General features: G+C 47.9%; 3 protein-coding genes across 15 annotated transcripts in view; 2 read left to right on the top strand and 1 right to left on the bottom strand.

Annotated features, from left to right (window-relative positions):
- The window catches only part of LOC120895278 (protein piccolo), a 60654-nt gene that overhangs the window by 12233 nt on the left and 28020 nt on the right, over positions 1 to 20401 (bottom strand). For 11 of the 13 annotated variants that reach the window (XM_040298469.1, XM_040298472.1, XM_040298468.1 and 8 more), the window contains 2 exons: positions 17464 to 17942; positions 8720 to 10293 (listed from right to left, as the gene is read on the bottom strand). In XM_040298469.1, the coding sequence (XP_040154403.1) occupies positions 8720 to 10277 (1558 nt within the window). In that variant the 5' untranslated portion in view covers positions 10278 to 10293; positions 17464 to 17942. Of the gene's footprint in view, positions 1 to 8719; positions 10294 to 11303; positions 11540 to 12313; positions 12422 to 17463; positions 17943 to 20401 lie in introns of those variants that run through there. The other 2 variants (XM_040298467.1, XM_040298466.1) reach the window with 2 other exon arrangements.
- On the top strand, positions 11648 to 14122 carry LOC120895279. Its single transcript, XM_040298473.1, has 6 exons — positions 11648 to 12235; positions 12331 to 12519; positions 12605 to 12796; positions 12908 to 13079; positions 13166 to 13245; positions 13834 to 14122. Exons 1-6 carry the CDS (start codon positions 11896 to 11898, stop codon positions 14031 to 14033), a joined length of 1173 nt encoding a protein of 390 aa, XP_040154407.1. The 5' UTR covers positions 11648 to 11895; the 3' UTR covers positions 14034 to 14122.
- On the top strand, positions 14361 to 16134 carry LOC120894936. The gene is made up of 6 exons (XM_040297840.1): positions 14361 to 14664; positions 14737 to 14928; positions 14994 to 15185; positions 15257 to 15428; positions 15648 to 15727; positions 15787 to 16134. Exons 1-6 carry the CDS (start codon positions 14361 to 14363, stop codon positions 15993 to 15995), a joined length of 1149 nt encoding a protein of 382 aa, XP_040153774.1. The 3' UTR covers positions 15996 to 16134.

The raw sequence follows: 20401 nt of genomic DNA on the forward strand, positions 1-20401 counted from the left end.
CCGGTGCTGTGTCCGTTAAAGATTAGCGTTGCAAATGGACTGGTGTAAGAAGTACACACAAAAGACAAGCTATATAATTTCACTTTTCGTTTATGGGTTCATCACTAGCAACGACTCCCACCGGGTCCATGTCAGTTGTTTCCAAAAAAAAGCAAATTCCTCTACTCAGAGCCGCCAAAAAACTATTATGTGTTAATGAATTAGCGTTCGGCACTTTCGTTGTCACTTTGGAAGACGCTGTCGCTGCCTATTGCAAAAGACTAAATGTTTATTTACTTTATCTTCCCGAATTAAATGACATACCGCGCCATTTCATAATGGCTGGCACCATGGGAGACACACGCTTCGGTAACTGCGAGAGAGCATCACTACAAAGAGAAGCATTTTGTCTACAAGCTGTAAGGCGTAATGCGTATTTTGTATTTTATAGGTTTAAGCTGTATCTCTGAGAGCAAATCAGAGAGCTACCAAATTTGCAAATATTATGTTTTACTATTTTTTCCAACACACAAAAGGGTTAGATCGCTCATCTTATCGTTTCAATGTCATAAGAACCGGCGAAGCATTCCCAAATTCCATTGCTATGACCCTTGCGTTAAGCGACAAAATCATAACCACCACCAGTGTGGCTATTACACACTTCAATGATTCCAGCATGAGATACTAAAGCATATCTTTAGCATCTTTCTTCCATGAACCAACCAGCCGCCCACATGAACCATTTCGTTGGTAGTAAAAACCGCCAAGAATGTTGCTCCTATTTCAAGAATGTAATCTTGATTTATGTGTCGCCACGGCAAACACACACGAACACATCTACGCTTCCACCCACGTAACACCATATTTCAGACGAGGGAAGTATCATGTAATCTTCAGATAGATTGCAACGAGCTGAGGCACGCGGTTCCAAGGAAATATAACCAACAAATAATTAATTATGAAATTGTTTGCTTTTGCGGAAGGAGTTCCATACCAACTAGAGAATGCTTCAGAAAAGGGGAGTCGAGTTACTCTTTTCCATATTTTCTTTTGGAACTTGAGACACCGCAACAAGAAGAGGAAATTGTCTGATTGGGCTGATTTCCCTTCCCAAACATCTGCATAATGGCTGACCCAAAACACATGTTCGGTGTCGTGTGATCGTCACGAACCACAAAATGGAGTCAGTACATAGCAGTAGGAGAGGAAGCTGAGGATCAACTGAGTGTATTTTTTTTTTTTTGGTTGTCTTTGGTTTCGGTAAAAATATTGCGACGCCATCGTGCCAGCAGCTAAATGACACTTGCTATCGATCGCGCTCAAGGCAAATGGAATGTCGACAAAGAATGTTGATGATGGTTGGGCGAAGGTGGACAGCTGCGGTCGCACCGGGAGATACTACTACTACGCGCGTGAACGGATGACAGAGACCACAGAGAGGTAGCATTGCAATTGGCGGGAGCCAAATTGGAAGCTGTTGCGTTGGTGTAGAAATGTGGTCGTTGGCTCTCGGTTCCATTGGTTGGTGAAGCTGTGTGACTTTCGTTTCTTCAAAAATTCCACCAACTCGTGATCGAACCTCCGAAAACGATTAGCGAGGAACGGTTTCAATGGAATGTTTGTAATATCAATTGAACTGGCGCCGAAGAGCATAGGCAGTAAATCTTGCATACCTTTAAAACATTTAGTAGGGACTTTGAGCTTGGAATAAAAAAGAACTTCCATATCCCAAAAAAAAAAAACCTCCTGATCTCGCCACTCAAACCTTGACATCCAACTGTCATCAACTTTCCGATAAATCTACCGCCGATGATGAAAGGAAAAGTCCCTGACGTCATTGCACACTTGCGTCAAGCAGCCCAACAGAAATTAATAGAACCAAGTGCCGACATGTTTTCCTCATTTTTAATTTCCCAATTTTTCTATCACACCACGAAATGAGATGATTCACTCAGCAAGAGAGACAGAGAGATCACCCACATGGGACATGGTTACGATGGGTGGAAATAAAAATTAAATCAATCCTCTACCAAACACCGTTCGCAGCTGTGTGTTTGACAGTCCGAACCCAGCTCACCCAATCATATGTGTGTCATACAAGTATTGAGCGGTGAAAAAACACATAAACACATGGTCAGTTGTGGCCAGCTGAAATTGGATGATCAGTATATTGGATCCACTTTGGTAGATGATTCTTTTTTTCATCGCACTTTTGATCTTTCGCTTTTGCCGCCCTGCTGTAGTGGGATGGGGAGGGTTGGAGCGTCATCCGTCATCGGTTTTGCGACCCAAAAGGCATCGACAAGCGCTTTCTTTGTGTCTTCCTCCACAGCCGGACACCGGACCCCATCATATAACAACCTTTTGACAAACTCGTTGTCTAGTGCTGTTGTGGCGAATGATCACAACAACACAACGACAAGAAGAAGTCGGGGGAAATGTTGTTTGTAGACAACAACTCTAAGACGGCACAAAAACAACTAAAAAACTGACTAAAAAAGCGTTTATATTTATAAAAATTTCAAACGACCTCCCGACTCGTCTTGTCTGTAGACATTTTCACACATACAAGTTTTGCGAATAAGTCGTTTCGTGTGTGTGTGTATGTGCGCCTTTTTTTAAATGGTTTATTGGGCAACGTCCCCACCCAGGCGGCCAAACAATGTTCAGCGTGCTTGATGAGGCCGTTTTTTATGATGGATTTGTGTTGTTCGTTGCTCTTCCTTGCTACCCCCGCTAGTTTTGTTTGTTTGTTTGTTTGTTTGTCTGTTTGCTATTTGTTTCGCCTGACAATGTTTGGTGGAATTTGCTGTGCACTTGCAACCTCTGGTGGTGTACATGTGCGGTCATCCCACATTTTGCGTTCCATCTGGATCCATTGTTTACACTGGACCAAACACACATGAAGCATCGATCGGTTCATCACATCGATTCTTACTATGTTCTGCGTAAAAAGCCCATTTGTGTGGGAGAAGACAAGGTCACGCGCACGCACCCGTCAGGTTCAACGTTAATGTGCCATTCAAATGGATAGCAAACCAAGCTGGTAGCTGCAATTGAGTAAATCATGGCACAACTTTGTGTTATTCAAACCGGTCCCACGATAACACGCTAGCGCCACCAGCGTACTGTCGCGTGGCGTCACCAATTACGATCGTCTGTACGCTCTCGGTTGTAAAAACAGGAAGGGAAATTAAATTTAAAACACTCTCCCACCCACTCAGCAGCAGTAGGTCCCAGTGGCGTCCGTCACACAAAGTACAGCCATGTTTAAGGTCAAAGTCGCTGTAAATACTATTTTTAGCAACTTCAATCGTTTAGCCAGGTTTCGCTCTCTTTATCAACGATGGTGATAGCATTAAGCGCGCTGTTCGATTCACGTTGTTGTGATGGAGTTATAGCAGACCAGAGGATGATGGTCCAATTGATAGACACACCTGCCCCTCCAAGCCACTCAAAAACCGCTTAAATCAAGGCTTGTGAGATAAGCGGTAATAAAACAGGCATATACGTAAATAGAAGTCGGTAGAGGTCGTACTATCAAAATACTATGCATGTCTATGAGTATGTTTAAAACCTTGTCACAAGATGTGTACAAGAAATTGAAGAATTAAAATTGAAGAACCTATTTTCCAAGAAGATGAACTCCAGTTGGATATCTCCTCGTAAGCTTCATTTCGCAAAACGCTTAATAAATGCAAACTTCCCTCCAAAAGTATTACAAACATTCGCGTGCATCAATTGCTACTCTTTCGAACTCCATTTTGCCATTAGACCATGCCAAAGTTGTTTGACTGAATTGGGGCTTAAACAATTTCAATGTAAATTCATCAACAACCCGCCCCCGCACCCGCCCGGACCCCTCAGAGTTGAGAAGTTAAGATCATTTTCTCCAATTAAAATGTACCACCAGCAGCAGCAGCATACAGGCTGGCCGTCAGACTGACTCCCTCATTCGCCGACTGAATGCTTTCATTGGCAGATCGTAACGAACACACAGAAGCAAAATGTGCAACAGTGAGCAAATTGCAAATTTACAGCAAAACACATCTTCTTGGCTTTCATGTCTCACTTGACCACCACTGGGCAAACACTGACACAAACAAACGCGCGCGCAACCATAACGCACACACGCGCGCAACGCGCATTTGATTCTACGAAACCGGCAGAAGAATTATATCTTTCACGCAATAAAATTATTCAGCACCACTTTTCACTCCTCCTGGGCATCTTTGCTCCCTAGGGCTTCTTCTTCTGCTCGTTTGCCACAAGCAAACGCAATTTTTCGCGCACAGTTTTTCATCATAGCACGACCACCAGAGAGCAGCGGGAATGGAAAACCGAACAAACCCCCCAATAGGGAAATGTAGTTGACGGGTCATTTTAACGCAACCGAAAACCGAAACGGGGGAAAGCAGAAAACACATCGCACACAGATTCTTAACACCTCCTTTTCCGAACACAAGAATTTGCTTCTTTGCCACTCCTGTTTCTTCTTTTCTGGCAGAACACTTTCACTATGGCTAATAGGTTATGATATTTTTCACAGCAGCCTTGCAGTGGCGTGCGGTTTAAATATAATCACCGACACGAACGGCCCCCACCGCACCACCATCCGGCTCCACACACCGGGATATTCACGTGGATTCACATAAATTGCGTCAACTTTCGGGACCTTCGGGGCGCCGCCGGCAGGAGGTCGTACATTCAGTGTTGTGTCGGAAAGCATTAAACGTGAAAAATAAACACACGGGCGCGCTCAAAGCGACTAATGAATTTGCATATCACAGATGAGTTGCATATCAAGGGGCCTGACCACCACCGTCGAACCACGGGGTGACTGTCTTGTGTCGCCTGGTCTGACGCTTCACACAAGGCCACACACACACAGAGATTCATTCATTTCACTTTCGAATATTAACAACGACAAAAAATATCGCTCAACATTATCTGATGCTAGCCGTCGTGTTCAATTGAGCACGTTTTAGGAATGGGACATTACACTCAAACGCCCACACAACACATCCTTCAGCGCCGACTGCGCACGCTGGAGCGGTAGTACAACAACACTGTACTGCCCCAAATTGGCACTAAACAACGCACGAGGGATGGCGGATTCAAACGCGAAGCAGCAGCCAACAGGGCACAGCACAAACGCGCGCACACACCGTCCGCCCGGGATGCCTGAGACTGGGGACACGAACGTGAAAACACTGAACCCCGGGTTGCGGGTGTCGATCGTCGTCACTCTCGCGCGGATGATGCGAGGAGGATCGTGCGCGACAACATTCACGACGACGTTCTCTCGCCCCCACTCTGAGAGCGGGAGAGAACGCAGCTCGAGCGATCAGCCACAGCATACAGCGGCCCCGACGATCATCCGCTGCGGGTCTCTGGGAGGGCGACGGCTTGACGCCACGCAACATTAACGGAGCGCCGAGACTCGAGATCACTCCCGAAGCCGAGACACGTTCTTTCTCTCCCCATTCTCATTTTGTGCAGTGCGCGCTAAACGCAAACTACTAGCCGAGGGTTTTTGTGATGTACTGTAGCGGCAATCATCTGAACCCTCCTGCTTCTAAGTGGCTTGGGAGGAGATCGAGTATAATGATCGAACTGACAGCATGTATGGAGCAGAGATGCACGATGCTTTTCCAAGATGCGATTCACACAAACGGAGTCGGGGATGTGTAGTTTTTGACTATTTTTGGATGCCGATTTATGCCTGTTTCTTAAGGGTCGATCTCTAGCGCTCTGAAGTGTTCTGAAATCAAACGCTTTAGAAGCTGTAAAGCCTCTTTGGTCTCTGCTTTTTTATTTTTATGGGTAAATTTTATGTTTGCGATGACTTTGGCATGAGACTTCAACCACTTCAACTTTTGCTGACCACAAACCAACCGAGAGCTGTAACTCTCTGCATCAAATAAAATGCAAACTAAAGTCAATGTGTTTATGTTATGCCTAGAACTGGTTGATTGCAATAAATATGTAGTACCGACTTTTAAGAGGCTTCTACTATGTGACACATATTGCTCCAACAACTCGCTCTCGTCAACTCAACAAAAACACTACTGAATCGGTACCACAACCAAGAACTCACACAACTCGAAAATGTAAAGAACAAACAGTGAAAGGTTTTGATTGTGCAGTGAAATGTAGTTCACTTCAGCGTTTGCTCTTCACTTGCAACCGGCCATATGCCATATTATGGATTTTCCAGAGAAACCTTATTGCCCGCATTCACCCCAGAGCTGCAGCATTCAGAGTGTGAAAGATCGACAAGTACACACGCCGGAAAACCGTAAGCTGCACTTTCCACCCTCCCCCTTCCTCACACCTCCCCCGTCTTCTCTTCTGCGTCGTATTGCATTCACAAATTCACTGCTCTCCACACATCCAGAGATTGAGATTCTATTTATAAAAACGTAGCCTCAGCCTTCGATCCTCTGTGTGCGACGCTGCCCTACGAAGCAAGTGGACGCGCTGGAGAGGAATGGTGTATAACGGAGAGGGAGGTACTGTGCATACACAACACCACACACAACACAACATCACAGAAAGTGTGATGGAAAATGCACAACAAACTTCTGGTGCACTGAGGGTGGGATTTGTGCACTTTCTCTCCATCATCGACGCTGGGACGTTATTTCACACTGACCGGATTTTTGTTGATCTTTGCTGGAATCGTCAGTGTCAGCTAATTCTTTCCCATTTTAAATACATCCAGCGACAGCGGGGAGCGAGAATGTGCAGCACACTAAGTGGCACTCCATATGTCAATGGTCGTTTCAAGTAAGAAAAACATAGTTCCTGATTTGATCGTTGAAATGTGACGATACTTAGAGTATCATTAGCAAGCAGCGGTCGGAAAAGCCAGTACATAACTAATGGTAATGCATGTACCAGCTAACCACAAAATGAAAAACCTGGTAGTCACTCGTTATTACCATCTATTGGAATGAACATACACCACTACTAATCTCATCTTTAGCAGGGAAAATTTTGTATTTGTTCGAAAGATTCCCCATATAGACCACACGCCCAGAGCACTGTTTTGCAACATGCAACTGAGCGGATTAAAACCCCTCGAGCCCGGGGATGAAAAATGGTTGCTAGAGTGCACCAGCCAACATCATTATGCTTGTCCCATTTTGCATCGCAACCATTCCCGAATTAACCGCTCTAGAGGGGGGAGCGTAGCATCATCCCTCACGAGACGATGGCACTACGGCTCCAGCAACTGTTTGCATTTCTCGATGCTGCACCGACTCACTAATGGGTGGTATGTACGCCCTCGATAAACCTACCAATGGACTTGTATTGCATTGCGCTCCCACTACACGTCTGGGCGGTCGCGGTGCACAAACGATGCCCCCGCGGGCGGTTTTGTGTTCGGGAGCGGCACCAATGTGGTGGTAAAAATATGCCAATTTTGCACGTCCGATAGTAAGCCGGTGCTGTTGTTGGTTTCGCTGCGCCCCCATGTCCGCTCGGGCGGAATTGGAAAACAAAATATTATTCCCAACTTCAACCGACCAGCCCCAGACGCTCCGGGGAGGATTTTCGATCGTGAAATTTATGTTCCTTTTTGCGCCCACAAGCTCTGGTGGTCTAGATCAACCAGGACAGCATCTGGAAGCAGTTTGTCACTTTTCGTGCTGTGTGAAGGTGTGCCAATAGCTAATGAAGGCGGTTTACTACACTCGCTGAGTTTGGTAGGCCAAGATGATTCAGGACTTTACAATTACTTTCAGAATATTGCTTTGAAGAATGCGTTAAAACGACTGCAGATGACATTTACAACGCTTGGCTACATGATTTTCCTTATAGGTTATTTTTTAGCAGAAATACAACTCGTTAGCAAATTTACGTTACGCTCGTCGCCTACCGGAACTAAGACCAGCTTCCATAGCGAAAAGTGACAAGTGGCGTTGCCTACACGCACACACACGCATCTTCTCGTATTTTACCAAACGTTGAGTCCCCTTTTGCTGATGACTGTGACAAAATCTTACCCCCCTGTCTTTGCTAACGGTATACATGATTTAACGTTCAACCTCCGAAAGCAACCAACCATAACCAAAGCGCAAACATTTTCCCTAACGCAGTGCAAATTAGCCTAAAACTCGTGCAGCAGTCCCATCAGCCACAGCGTTACATTATGGTGAAAAGTTATTATTATATCGGGCACTGCCTTCCCCTTCTCAGATTCGTTTTGCGTCGAGTTTTGGCTCCCTTTTTCGCTCCTGCCTTGCAGCGAAAGGGTTAAAGAATTTCGCCTCAACTCTCTTCAAGCGTTTGTATGCTTGGTCACGTTTTGTGCCAAATCGGAAGTCGGTGAGAAGTGGCTTTTTTATAAAATATATCGTACACTTCTCCTATCGTCTAAGAACCGGGCAGCATTTGAAGTGCACGTTTTGCGACTTCCTGCGACAAACACACACACACACACACACAAAAAGAGGAGTTCACCCTTTGAAAATGAACAACGCTTTTGTCTAGCCAACCACTGCTGCCCCCCAGACGGATGTGCACGAGATCGGAAAACCTTCCTTCGTGAAGTGTGCTTGGGCGCTGGCAGAATGAAGAGTCCTAATGAGCGAAGATTCCGTGACTAGAAACAATGGCTTTTCGAAATTTGGTGCATGCGAGATGACGTTTTTTGTTTAAGTCTTTCCCTACACATATGACTACCTTCTAGGAACGCTTCTACTATTCTAGCACGTGTTGTAACACTCACCATTTAGTTCCTCGACCGGTTTCGCTTCGTGCGCCGGCGGTGAGTCTTCGGCCCTGGACGAGTCGTCCCGCTCGATGCTGCTGCCTGCCTTCATCAGCTTTTCCGTCGACTCGTTTTCCTGCTTCTCGTCCTCGGTGTGGATCGGCGATGACGGACCGGACGATGCGCTCGCGCCCGGCGACGGCGACGAGCTGATGGCGTGTGCCGGTGAGGTCAGTCCACCCGAGCCGGTGTCCTTTTCGGACGATTGCCGTCGGGCGAGCGGTCCTAGCTCGGGATACTTGAAGCCCCCGTTACCTGTCGGCGGCGCCGGTACCGCTGGCAGCCGTTCGTCCAGGTTGCCCTCCAGCGATTTTTTACGAATCGCTTTCTCCGGTGGAGGCGGTGGCACCTGTTGTTCGACTAGTTGCTGCTGCTGCTGCTGCTGCTGCTGTTGGTGATGGACCGTCGTAAGTACGGTGGTACTGCTTCGCACCGGTGCAACCGGGGGCAAGTTAGCGTGCGGTGCTGTAACCGCTGGAGGCGGTTCCGCCTGCCGCGGTGGAGGTTTCAGCTTTTCCGGGCTTAGCTTTGTGGGACTGAGCGAGCTCGGATCGGTGGCGTGCGGCGGCACGGCTGGCGGTGTCTTTGTGGGGCTCGGGAACGAGTTCTGGCGCAGGTTGGCCGTCCGCGGGCCCTTCTCCGGCGGTGGCGGTGGTGGCGTCTGTCGCTTTGGCGGACTTGGCGGTGGCTCACTCGGGGACGGTAGCCGATGGTGCACCCCATGTCCGTTTCGTTCCGCTGCGAACGGCGGAGGTGGAAGCGGCTCCTTTGCGCTTCCATTTGGAATGGCTGAATAGTTCCCGTTGGTGGTCGGCGCTGAGTTGACCGGTGGGGCCGCAGTTGCAGCGGTGGCGGCGGCCGCATTCGCACCCGCTCCCGCTATAATGCCCGTCCCCGGTACGGTCCGAATGATGTCGCACCGGTTAAAATCGCTGCCCTTCGTTGTGCGCGTCTTGGAAAAGTGGGACGTCCAGTTCTTCTGCTTCTCGATCAGCTCGCGCGAGTTAAACTTGCGCTCCGGCTTTTCGGGCTTTTCCGGCTTCTCGGACTTGAGCCGGGACTGGTTGAGGATGCGGTTCGAGTCGAGCTTGCCGATGCCGTTGCTGATGGCCGTCGGCGGCGGCGGCTGCTGCTGCAGCTGCTTTCTCTTTGGCGACGGTGACCGGTCCGGCCCGGAACCGATGTCGGACAGATTGTCCTCCCGGCTGCTCGAGTGCGACATCTTGATGCTGAACGGTGGCGGACGGTTGACGCGCCCTTCGCCCAGCTTTTCGAACAGGGCGCGCGCGTTGTTGAAGCGGGCGGCGTGTGACTCGGTCCGCACGACCGTTGCCGTGGGGGAATGGGTTGCGGCGGTGGCACTGTCGGCCGCTGGCCGATCGCCGCTGCGCGTCTGTACGTCCTGCGCGAGCTCGACCGGTTTGCGCTGGAAGAGGTTCGCTATCTGCGATACCTTAGGCCCGGCGGCGGCCGTTGCCGCTGACGGATGGGCGGCGGTGGCCGTCGATTTGTCCATGGTTAATGTGCTGATTCTGAAAGAGGGAGAAAAAAAGGAAAGTTGGCATTAGATGATGTCATTGAAATGGCAATCACATTGTTCCCCACTACCAGACAATGCATGTTTTAGTCTATGGGTATGTAAGGAGGCATTCCCAATCGGTCTGTTATGCTAAAAACTGCATTCAACAATTAGAGGACATCATCTTGCGAAAAGTAGCACCACCGATTCGCGGATTAGCACACCGTACGGCTTCAAAGGCAAGATACTGGTCACCATTGAGTGATAGTGTTGCTGGTGATGCAAGACAATGCCTCTCCCGACGGCAGAGATACTCCCCATCGTGCTCACAAATACACGCACAGCCACAAGGAATATCGAGGAAACTTCCACTCGAGCGCTGTGCCAGTTCAGTGTGCAATAACATTCTAACTAATGTCGAGCCAATCAAACTGATACAATCTTGAGCGCAGCGCTTCCGAAACCATGCGCATCGCTGTAATGTCCGACGTAGCGCAAATGTTGCTTGCTTTGTCGGGGAGAAAGAAAAAGCAAGCCACCTCAAGATGGTCATCACAGAGGCAAAGCGACAGGACAGTAAATAAAACAAGCAGCCAACGGAGCTCTCCACTGTGTTGGAGGAGGGTTTTGCACCGGTGCCGTTGCTTGCGATAAGAAACACACAGTACAAGTGTCTTATCAGACGTTTGCGCGCTTCTCAATGCTCGATACTGTGCGGGCCTGTGCCTGTGCTGTGATGTCATAAACACACGCAGAAGGGGGAACACTCTGTTACGAGCGAGATTTGAAGCACATTCCAATCACAGGTGTAGCTTACATAGATATCGTCCGGGGAAGTGGCATTAATTTCTATTAGTAAAGCCTTTTTCCGGGTTCGATAAATCGTTCGAATGTTGGAGGAAACGATTATCGCTGAAGACTTCCAAATCAATGAGAAATCTATTACGACTCAAGGGAGCTGATGTTATCTAATTCTACAAATTATTCGTAAAACCACACATTCTTCGTAAAAACAATACTCACATCCATTTTGCTAATAATAAGATCACAAATCACATTTGGAAAACTAAATTACTCCTTCTCTTCTGCGTCTTTAACTTCTCTGCTTGAAAGTCTTTACATTCACTTGTTACTTCACACAAATTGGAACACTTCCGATTCGACCGCTGCCGGTGAAACAACTAATCAGCCCCGCGCGTATTACATTAGAACGTCCAAACAACCGAATGCGACTGTGTGTTGTGTTTTGCGCGACCGGCCACACTGATCAGACACACAAACATCAAGGCGCAACTGATAACACCGTCACGAGAGGTGGTGGTGCCGAGGGTTCCGTCGTAGCAGTTCGGAAGTCTTGTTTAGTCCAAAACACGAAGCTGTCGGACACAGCCGTGATAAGTACACCGGGTGGGTAAAAACACTACCACTAGCCTTCTCACAACACAAGCCAGCGCAGGCAGGGACAGCACCAAAACAAGCACTGGTTAGGTTAGGCACTTCACAGGCCAATCCTCATCATAAACCAGATATAGCGTGTTCTCAAGAGGGCTAAAGACACTATGAAACGATTCAAACCGACCGATGGATTCAGTTCTGGGCGAGACACAATCCAACGATGACACCAGCAAGAATCAAGTCGTGTACATTGCAAGCTTTTCTAGCAACTTTAGTGCTGATAGGACCTATCATCTCGGCGCAGAAAGTGCCCAACTGTGCCAGTACACTCGGATGTTTCTCGTTTCCCGCGATCACTTCCTGTCCCAGTCCGGACGAGTTCTGGTCACCGACGGCCGTCCTCGGTGGCTGTTGTCCGGGCTGTGTTCGAGGTCTTGCCCTTGGGACACCGTGCGGCACTAGTACGACGACCGAAACGACCACCGATGCAGCTGAAACACCGTCCACCTGTGCACCGGGGCTAGTCTGTGGTGTTGGTAGTGTTTGCCGGCTGAATACGGGTGAGATTGTGGTTAAAAAAAACGACACTCACACGCACGTGGAAGCGTTATTAACTTTTAACTTTCACTTGCACGTACCATTCCCGTCTGGGCAGGCGACTGTTTATCGACGCATCACGTCCCCGATAGCATCCAGTGGGTTCCGCAGTGCGATAGCCGGGGCCGGTACGCACCCAAACAATGCCGGGGCGATCAAATCAACGGCCGCTGCTTCTGCTACTCCGCCGAGGGCAAACGCATCTTTGGCTGGAGCTGGCGGAATCGGGCGGAGCGCATGACCTGCGGTTAGTGTTAGAGCCTAAGGAAGCCTCTCTATCGTATCACGGTGGTGTGATAACTACAGTGTTTGGCTTGTGTTTGGCCTTGCAGCCTGCAGCCGACGACGGGCCGACCTGGAAGCGGAAGGAAGGTTTGACGTGACGCTGCACTGCACACCGGACGGCAACTACGAGCAGCTGCAGTGCGACCAGGGTGTCTGCTGGTGTGCCGATTCGGAAACTGGAACCCAAACCGCCGGAACTCGGGCCGTCCCGGAGGAGCTGTGGAGTTTGCTGCCGTGCTGTTAGTAGCTGTGTCAAGACAACCTAAGTCCCCATTTTGATGGATGATTCAACGGGCTGAAATTGACTTTTTCCACTCTCGCTCTCTGTCTATCTCTCTATTCCCTTCCAGATAACGAAACACTTCATGGCGTACAGTATCTGAGGCGTTGCGAAAGTGTTGCCTTTTCGCAGATACTTCAGCGCAAACAATTCATCATCCGCGGGCACAGCGACGTAACGTTCACCGATACACTGTGCGAGTACGATGGCAGCCACGGTCGGTACATCATCGAGGGGCAAGAGTACGTTGGTCGGAATGGACAGAGCTTAATTTAGTGGTTTAGTATTATTTTCAAAACATGATTTTTATTTTTTAAACCACCCCCAGAGCTGCATGCACGTGGCATGACGGGACGAAGCTTAATCCTTATAAAACTTCGCTTCGAACACTGTCGGCGATAAACTGCAGTAAGTAATAACAGTTTCTAGATGTACAAACTGAATTATCGCAGTCAAAACTCAGACATTCCATAGTAAATACTTTTCGGCATTGCTGTTAGAAATAGAGCGACTTAAAAACGCATCACATTGCATACCCTTCAGGCGCAACGCTTAGATACGCTTTCTAAAACGCTTTGCGTTGTAAGCGCCTAACACTATGCAATCTGCTCTACACGCTTCAAACAGCGTCGCTTCAAACAAAAGCTAAACGGCACAAGAATGCGCCAACAGCAAGCAATTCACACACCACCACCACCACCCCAACACCCGCCACAACAGGATGCAGTTCGCTTTCATCATGCCCGGCGAAACAAATTGCCCGTTAACGTGGGTTACTTAACGAGACTAACCACACACCATTCCACACGCAACAACCGCTTGGCCGCTTGCCACACTCCCTCTCCCCATGGCACGGAAATTGATGGCAACACACAACCGACAACACATTGTTTCAACCAACCAGCCTGGTCCTCCCGCACCAGAGCTCATTTAAAAGCGCATGCTATTTCGCACTTTACTACCACCCGTGCGTCTTTCTTCTCCTTCCGTTCACAGATTGCGCACGCGACGAAAAGCTTTTCATGCTGGCGGGCCGGAAAATGGCACTGGCCTGCGAGGGCAACGGGAACTATGTGCCGCTACAGTCCCGCAACGGGGAGCTGTTCTGCGTCGACCCGGACGGGTTCGTGGTGGCTGAGAACGTGCCGGAGCAGACCAACTGTGAGCAGTACATTTTCGGGGCAAGCCTGATGTGATTAAATTGAGAAAATAAACTGTACAAGCTTAGTATAAGTGTCGCGGACGGTGATGAGAATTCTCCACCGTGCCCATCATCTTCAATCAATCACAGCAAATGGTTTACTGATTTCCCTCCACGAAAGCGTACGCTGCTCGAAACGATATCACACACTGAGTCGTGAGATCTTATCGTGACTAACATCGAAAGTCAATTTTCCCCCAAAAAAATCACACTGATATGAAGTCACCTACCAGTGACGGTAAGGTTAGGCTAGGCAAGCGTGTAGTTACTGTCACCTCTTTTAGTCAGAAAGAAACTTCCGCCCGAGTCCCCACCAAACACGATGGGTCATTTCTTCACGTTCCCACGTATTCCGGTATTTATTCTGTACTGCTGCTGCTTCATCATCACCGCCACCACTGCGGTGGATCCACCGACTTGTGATTCATCCTACGGATGCATCTCTTCCATCCGGCAGGAAGACTGTGCCAAGGGCGAGATACTGATCTCGGGCGGTTCGCTCAACGGTTGCTGTCCGGGTTGCCGCGGCGGTCGAACCTACCTGGCCGTGTGCAACCTGAACATTCCCGACCGGCTCTGTGCGCCCGGCCTGAAGTGTGTTGGGCGCAAGTGTATCTACGATCGCTGTGAGTTAAGCTAGGTCCTTTCAGGAAACGATTTTGAAGACATTAGTTGAAGTTGGGGTTTGCATTCTTCAGCCACCTGTCTGCACACGATGCATCTGGATAAGGATCTGGTCGGCTGGATCCCGAAGTGCAACCTGGACGGGACGTACGCGGCCAAGCAGTGCCGGGGAGATCGGCTGTCCGGTCGCTGCTTCTGCTACAGCGAGGACGGCAAACGGATCTTCGGCTGGGACTGGTACCGCAACACCGAGCGGATGACTTGCGGTAAGGACACACCAGCGACAGTGTATACGAAATAAAAAGATCTACTTGCCACTCTTTCTTGCCAGCCTGCAGCAGACGCCGCGATAAGCTGGAGAAGGAGGGCCGCTTCGACGTCACGCTGCACTGTACGCAAAACGGCAACTACGAGGAGCTGCAGTGCGATTCGGGACTGTGCTGGTGTGCGGACGAGCTGACCGGCAGTGTCCAGCTAGGCACGACCGTCGTGCATGAAAGCTTGTGGGAACTGCTGCCCTGCTGTGAGTATGCTTGCGCATTGACCGAGCCCGGCCATCATCACTGATCTTCCGGCGCGCTCCCCGTCACGCAGATAACAGCACGCTGCACGGTGAGTCGTACCTGCGCCAGTGCGAAAGTGCGGCCCAGGCGCAGAAGCTGATCCTGAAGAAGTTTTACGCGCGCGGTACCGTTGGCGTCACCTTCAACGAGATTCCGTGCGACTACGACGGCGCGTACGGCCGGTACAAGGTGGAAAATGGAGTGTAAGTAAGCCCGGCTCAGTCACAACAGCAAAAAACGTGCCACCACCTCGACGCGTAAGAGCACTTTGGCTGTGTGCTTGAGGTGACTTATGACTTTCACCCGATACGAGGTCGGTTTTGGTGGTGGCAGCACTGTCCGTGCGCGCCTTTCTTTCCAAACGGTTCACGGTCATGGTTTCTTACTCACCCACCCTCCCTCCAATCCCCTTTTTATTACAGCGTCTACTGCACTTGGCGTGACGGAAAGAAGATTGGCTCGTTTCAGATACGCTCCAGCATGCTCTCGTCGGTGAACTGCTGTAAGTAGTGCAAGCGGCAATGGGTGTCCACACAACTCATTTCATCTTACGCCTCGCAGATTGTGCACGTGATACGATCATCTACCGGGAGGCGGGCATACCGTTCACGCTGGCCTGCGGCGGCAACGGGAACTACGAGTACTCCCAGGACCAGAACGGGCAACTGTTTTGCGTCGACAGCGACGGGTTCGTGGTAACGACGGAGGTCGCACCGAATGAGTCATGCGATAAGTTCATCTACAACTCCGCTTTCTACGACGAGGACTGATTGCTGTGGTGGTGGTGGTTTCCGCCTTGGCTCGCTTCCCCAGCGCCGTATCTCCCGCAACAAACATCTAAAACGTTCGTTGGAAAAAATGAATCGTATGCGGCATGTGTTTGTGTTTGATACGTGATACATCATCGTGCATGCAGCCGCAAGAAAATAGCCTACGTCTTACGATTGTTGTTTGTTTACACGCTAGTTCTCACCCATATTCTCAGGTGAACAATCAAGCCCGAAACCGAAAGAATCTAAATCCCGTTGATGACATTGGAAACCGGACCCACCGCCTAGCGCGATGAGAAGGGTCGGCAATGCATTAACCAAGAGGGGAATCGGGTAAGTGTATCCTTCCCATAACACTGAACCACATCGCGCATTAGTCGGTCGATATGTTATGATTTGGGTAACTCTACACCACACCACTCTGTAGCACACATGTCTACTGTTCGTTCGTTCTACTTGAGCAGTAAAGGCTTTCGCTTCCAGTGACGCCCAGTGGTCCAAGCGTTCGATACATTCCACCGGACTACTAGGTGGCAAACACGCCTGACCTTTCCAATACACGCGGTATCGGGGCTCTGCTCAAGCAAACCTGTTCCAGTTTTGCAGCTCACTGCATTTGGCATAAAAGAAAAAGGGGTAAACCATTCAAGGAACTTGTTGTCCCTCTGAATGGTGCAATCGAAGCAAAAGTGTGGAAACGGTAGCCTGAAAGTTCACTGTTTGCGCTCAGAATGTGTCGGAAAGGTTACGTAGCGTGTCACATGTTGGAAGGCATGTTTTACATCGCAAATCCGTTTACCGAGCAGGATATTCAATGGGGTTTTTTGCACCTTTTTGTGAGGCTAAAAATGGAGCAGCAACATACAACTAGTGTAATTGGGTCATTGAAATTGTAAAGGCGTGGACTTCAATATAAGCTCTAGACAAGATGATTCTTGTCTCCAATGACAAGCACAATTTAGTTTTAACGGTAAATAAGACTAGAACACAACAACTCCTATCTATCCTCAACACAAAAGCTACGTCTTTTCTATTGCCTTTGGAGAAATCGGCTCCACCTTCACTCATACCCATACCATGCTTTATTGCCTAACCAGAAAAACAAACACGCCCTACATGGCCGAGTACAATAGAACGTCCTCACCTTCGCGCGCGCGTACACACTTCATACCGAGAACTTGTGACACTTTTAATTTTAGCCACTAACTCACGACCAGAGTACGACGACGACTAGCCGCAGCCACGACATAATTACATTGTATTACAACTTCTTGTCATCTTGTCCGGCGGCGCACCCGAGACACATCGACCGACTCACACAAGCTATGTCCAGATTTATAGCAGGTGTTGGCGGAGAGTACAGTGCTGCAACTAAACCGAATGGGCAGATTGGTGCCGATGACACCATCCCCAATAAAAGGTACTTCTCCCTTTCCACCCCAAACAGGGGAAGGGGGGTACTACTTACCTCGCAGGAAATAAATCAGCAGCGACTGCTTCTTCTCCTTTTAGCTCAGTTTCGTTTTCTCCGGTACAATGGCCCCGGGGGTTCTAGTGGTATCTCTAGTGGCAGCACTTCACACTGACACACACACGAACACACACTCACGCAAGCACACTGCTTTTACTTGCTGCTGCTGTGTTTCTCCATTCAAGCTTGCCAAGTCCGTGGCCGTGCTTTATCAATCACGTACAGGCCGGCTAACACCGGATATGCTTTGCTTGCACGGTACACGTGGTTCCGTTTCTACCGTTCCGTTGCGAAGTTCCGGGCCTTGTTTAGTTAATTTTAAATATATGATCCATTTTATTATGGCGAGAATAACCAGTCGTTTATGCTGCTGCTGCTGCTGCTGCGTATAGTTTACATCCTTCTATTATGTTGCTTGATAACTGTTCCAACCGTTTCTCTCGTGGTGTATATGTTTTGTTTGTCTTTCATAAAATCTGGAATGAAAATTTGAGAAGAAATCTTTAATTAGTGAAAATTACATTTAAAGTAAGAATACATTTAAAATATTGCCGTTAACAAATGCATTGACTTTTTTGTTTGAATTTGTACAATAAAACTCCAATTACATAAACACAACTTCTTTCAAGCACAAATACAACTTCTTTAAGCTCCAAGAGATAATGATTCTTCGCTTTCTCTATCGCCATCCAGTGTATTTTCCCATCTGTCATCAACTAGGGGTTTCATCGATCAAAATCACGATCTATTCAGTTCAGTTGGGTGTGGTGGTATGCGTTAATCTGCACTATTTATTTCGATGATAGTCATTATTATCGTTTTTTCTTTCCCTATTTTTTTCCTTCTACCGATCGTCCAACTACTAAACTCTTTTTAACATGGGAATACACTTCTGCTTTTGACTGGTTCGTTTGATTTTTCTCCCCCGACTCGATAGCTTTTGCTGTTGTGTTTCGCACGTGGTGAAGCGTGAAACACAATTCCTTCCCCCCACTTTTCTATACTTGTTCTCCTTACCATCCACTGCCCACTCCCTGCCCGCAACCGGCGAAGATAAGTGTTTGAGGCACAATTTACGCTTCAAAGTGTTTGCAGCGCACACGCTTGTTTATTTATTTATTGTTATGGACACACACACAAATATTCAGCAGCAGCCAGCGCACGTAAACGCACGAAAAGGCGATGTTTTTGGCGATTAAGTATCAAAAATGGGGGTAGAAAATATGGCAAATTTGTAGAATAAAAAAATAAAACATTTGCGCAACTAAGGTAGGGCAGTATTGGAAGAAATCGGCGAATGAACAATATTATTTGCGGATTGAAATCGTTTCAATCATCAACGTGGCTTCTCCTTCCACCTTCATCATCAGCCTTACTGGATTGGTAGATTACCTTTCAAGAGAGTATTTCATTTCAAGGTACACCATTTTTCCGCATCACGTGCCCACTGACCATGACATGTTCTTTCGCGGGGACAAGATTATGTAGATGGGAACTTCTACGTCAGCGGCACACAACACCGCGAAAAGATAGTGTACAAGATGCGATAAGCTGAGCCATGATGTGTCTAACTTTAACTTCTTGTAAAGCGCTTTAAAAAAAACCCCACAACCCTCAAAAGATGCAATTGGACGCAAAGCTACAACAAACCTTCTACAAACCCAACCGTACCCCGCCTGTTCTGATCGCTTTTTCTTTGTTTCGAAAATGGAGAAAATTCTGTTTCACCATGACCTCCGGCCGGGGCCAGTAGCCAGCCACGCGAGAAGCCACCCGGAACGAGAACAAAGCAAAGAAAAACACACGCACCAGAAGGGTGGTTGAGCTGCATAAAAGAAGCCGCAACATTAAACGCCTTGTATGTGTGTACTAACCATGGAAAAAAAATTAAGAAATGAAATTTTCTTCATCCTTGGCATATTTTTGGCTGTTGTGGTGTTTTTTTTTTTCTTCATTCGAATCCTCAATTTTTTGTAATAGATCCTCCAACAAACGATCAATCTTGACCTTTGCGCTTACAATTCGCTTTTTGTGTTTTTATCTTACATGTTTACGAAAAATAAAACAATGTTCGTTAGAAAATTCGTTAGAAAATTGTTTAAACATTACATTTCATCGTGTATGTCACATACACACACTTCAACGAAGCCTATCTCAAAAATTCCCTGATAGACCCTCTTTATAGCCCCTAGCGTCTACTGTTTGCTGCTGAATAATGCAAATGACTCAAAATGGATTTACGACCATTTCTTCTTAACTTCGACCGTATCGTTGTCTGCCGCAAATATAGATGTATCTTGTTCGGAAATACAACCGCTCCCCCTTCTGCTAGAGCCCATCATTTGTCCCCCATCGTCGCACACAAACGATTGCATATTTATGACACTGTCCGCTAATCTCGTTCGCGCTATCAATCGTTTTGTGATTCGGATTTGGTTTTTTTCGTGACGTCCCGGGGATTAACTTTATCCAAAAATTAATTCCCACACACTGTTGGCACGCGATATAAAAAGAAAGAACCGAACCCAACACAACCCTCTTGTAAATACGATATTCATTTCTAGAAAATTTACATTGTCATTTTCCAGCAAAAAATAACAAGCTTTGATGTAGTTTACTTGCAACTATACATGGTAGTTGTGTAGCATTGTACAACATGTAAGCAGAACTAACCGCCAGCGGCACCAAACTGTAATTTATTCCATTAATTTTAAGCTCTCCTAAGATGGTTGTATCAATCGACACACGAAATTTAAGACTGCACTACTTGCTCTGTATAAGGTATGGGGTGACGAATTGGTGCAACTTTACAGCCTGTTAGAATGCGAAGTGTTTGCGAGGTTCTGTGAGTCATCGTGCTTGGAAACAAGAACAACTTTTTTTTCGTGAGTAGCGGTCAGTCTGTACTGCTACAATAATATTTTTAATCAGTGTA

This window comes from Anopheles arabiensis, chromosome 2, assembly GCF_016920715.1.
Source record: "Anopheles arabiensis isolate DONGOLA chromosome 2, AaraD3, whole genome shotgun sequence".
NCBI classification, from domain to species: domain Eukaryota; kingdom Metazoa; phylum Arthropoda; class Insecta; order Diptera; family Culicidae; genus Anopheles; species Anopheles arabiensis.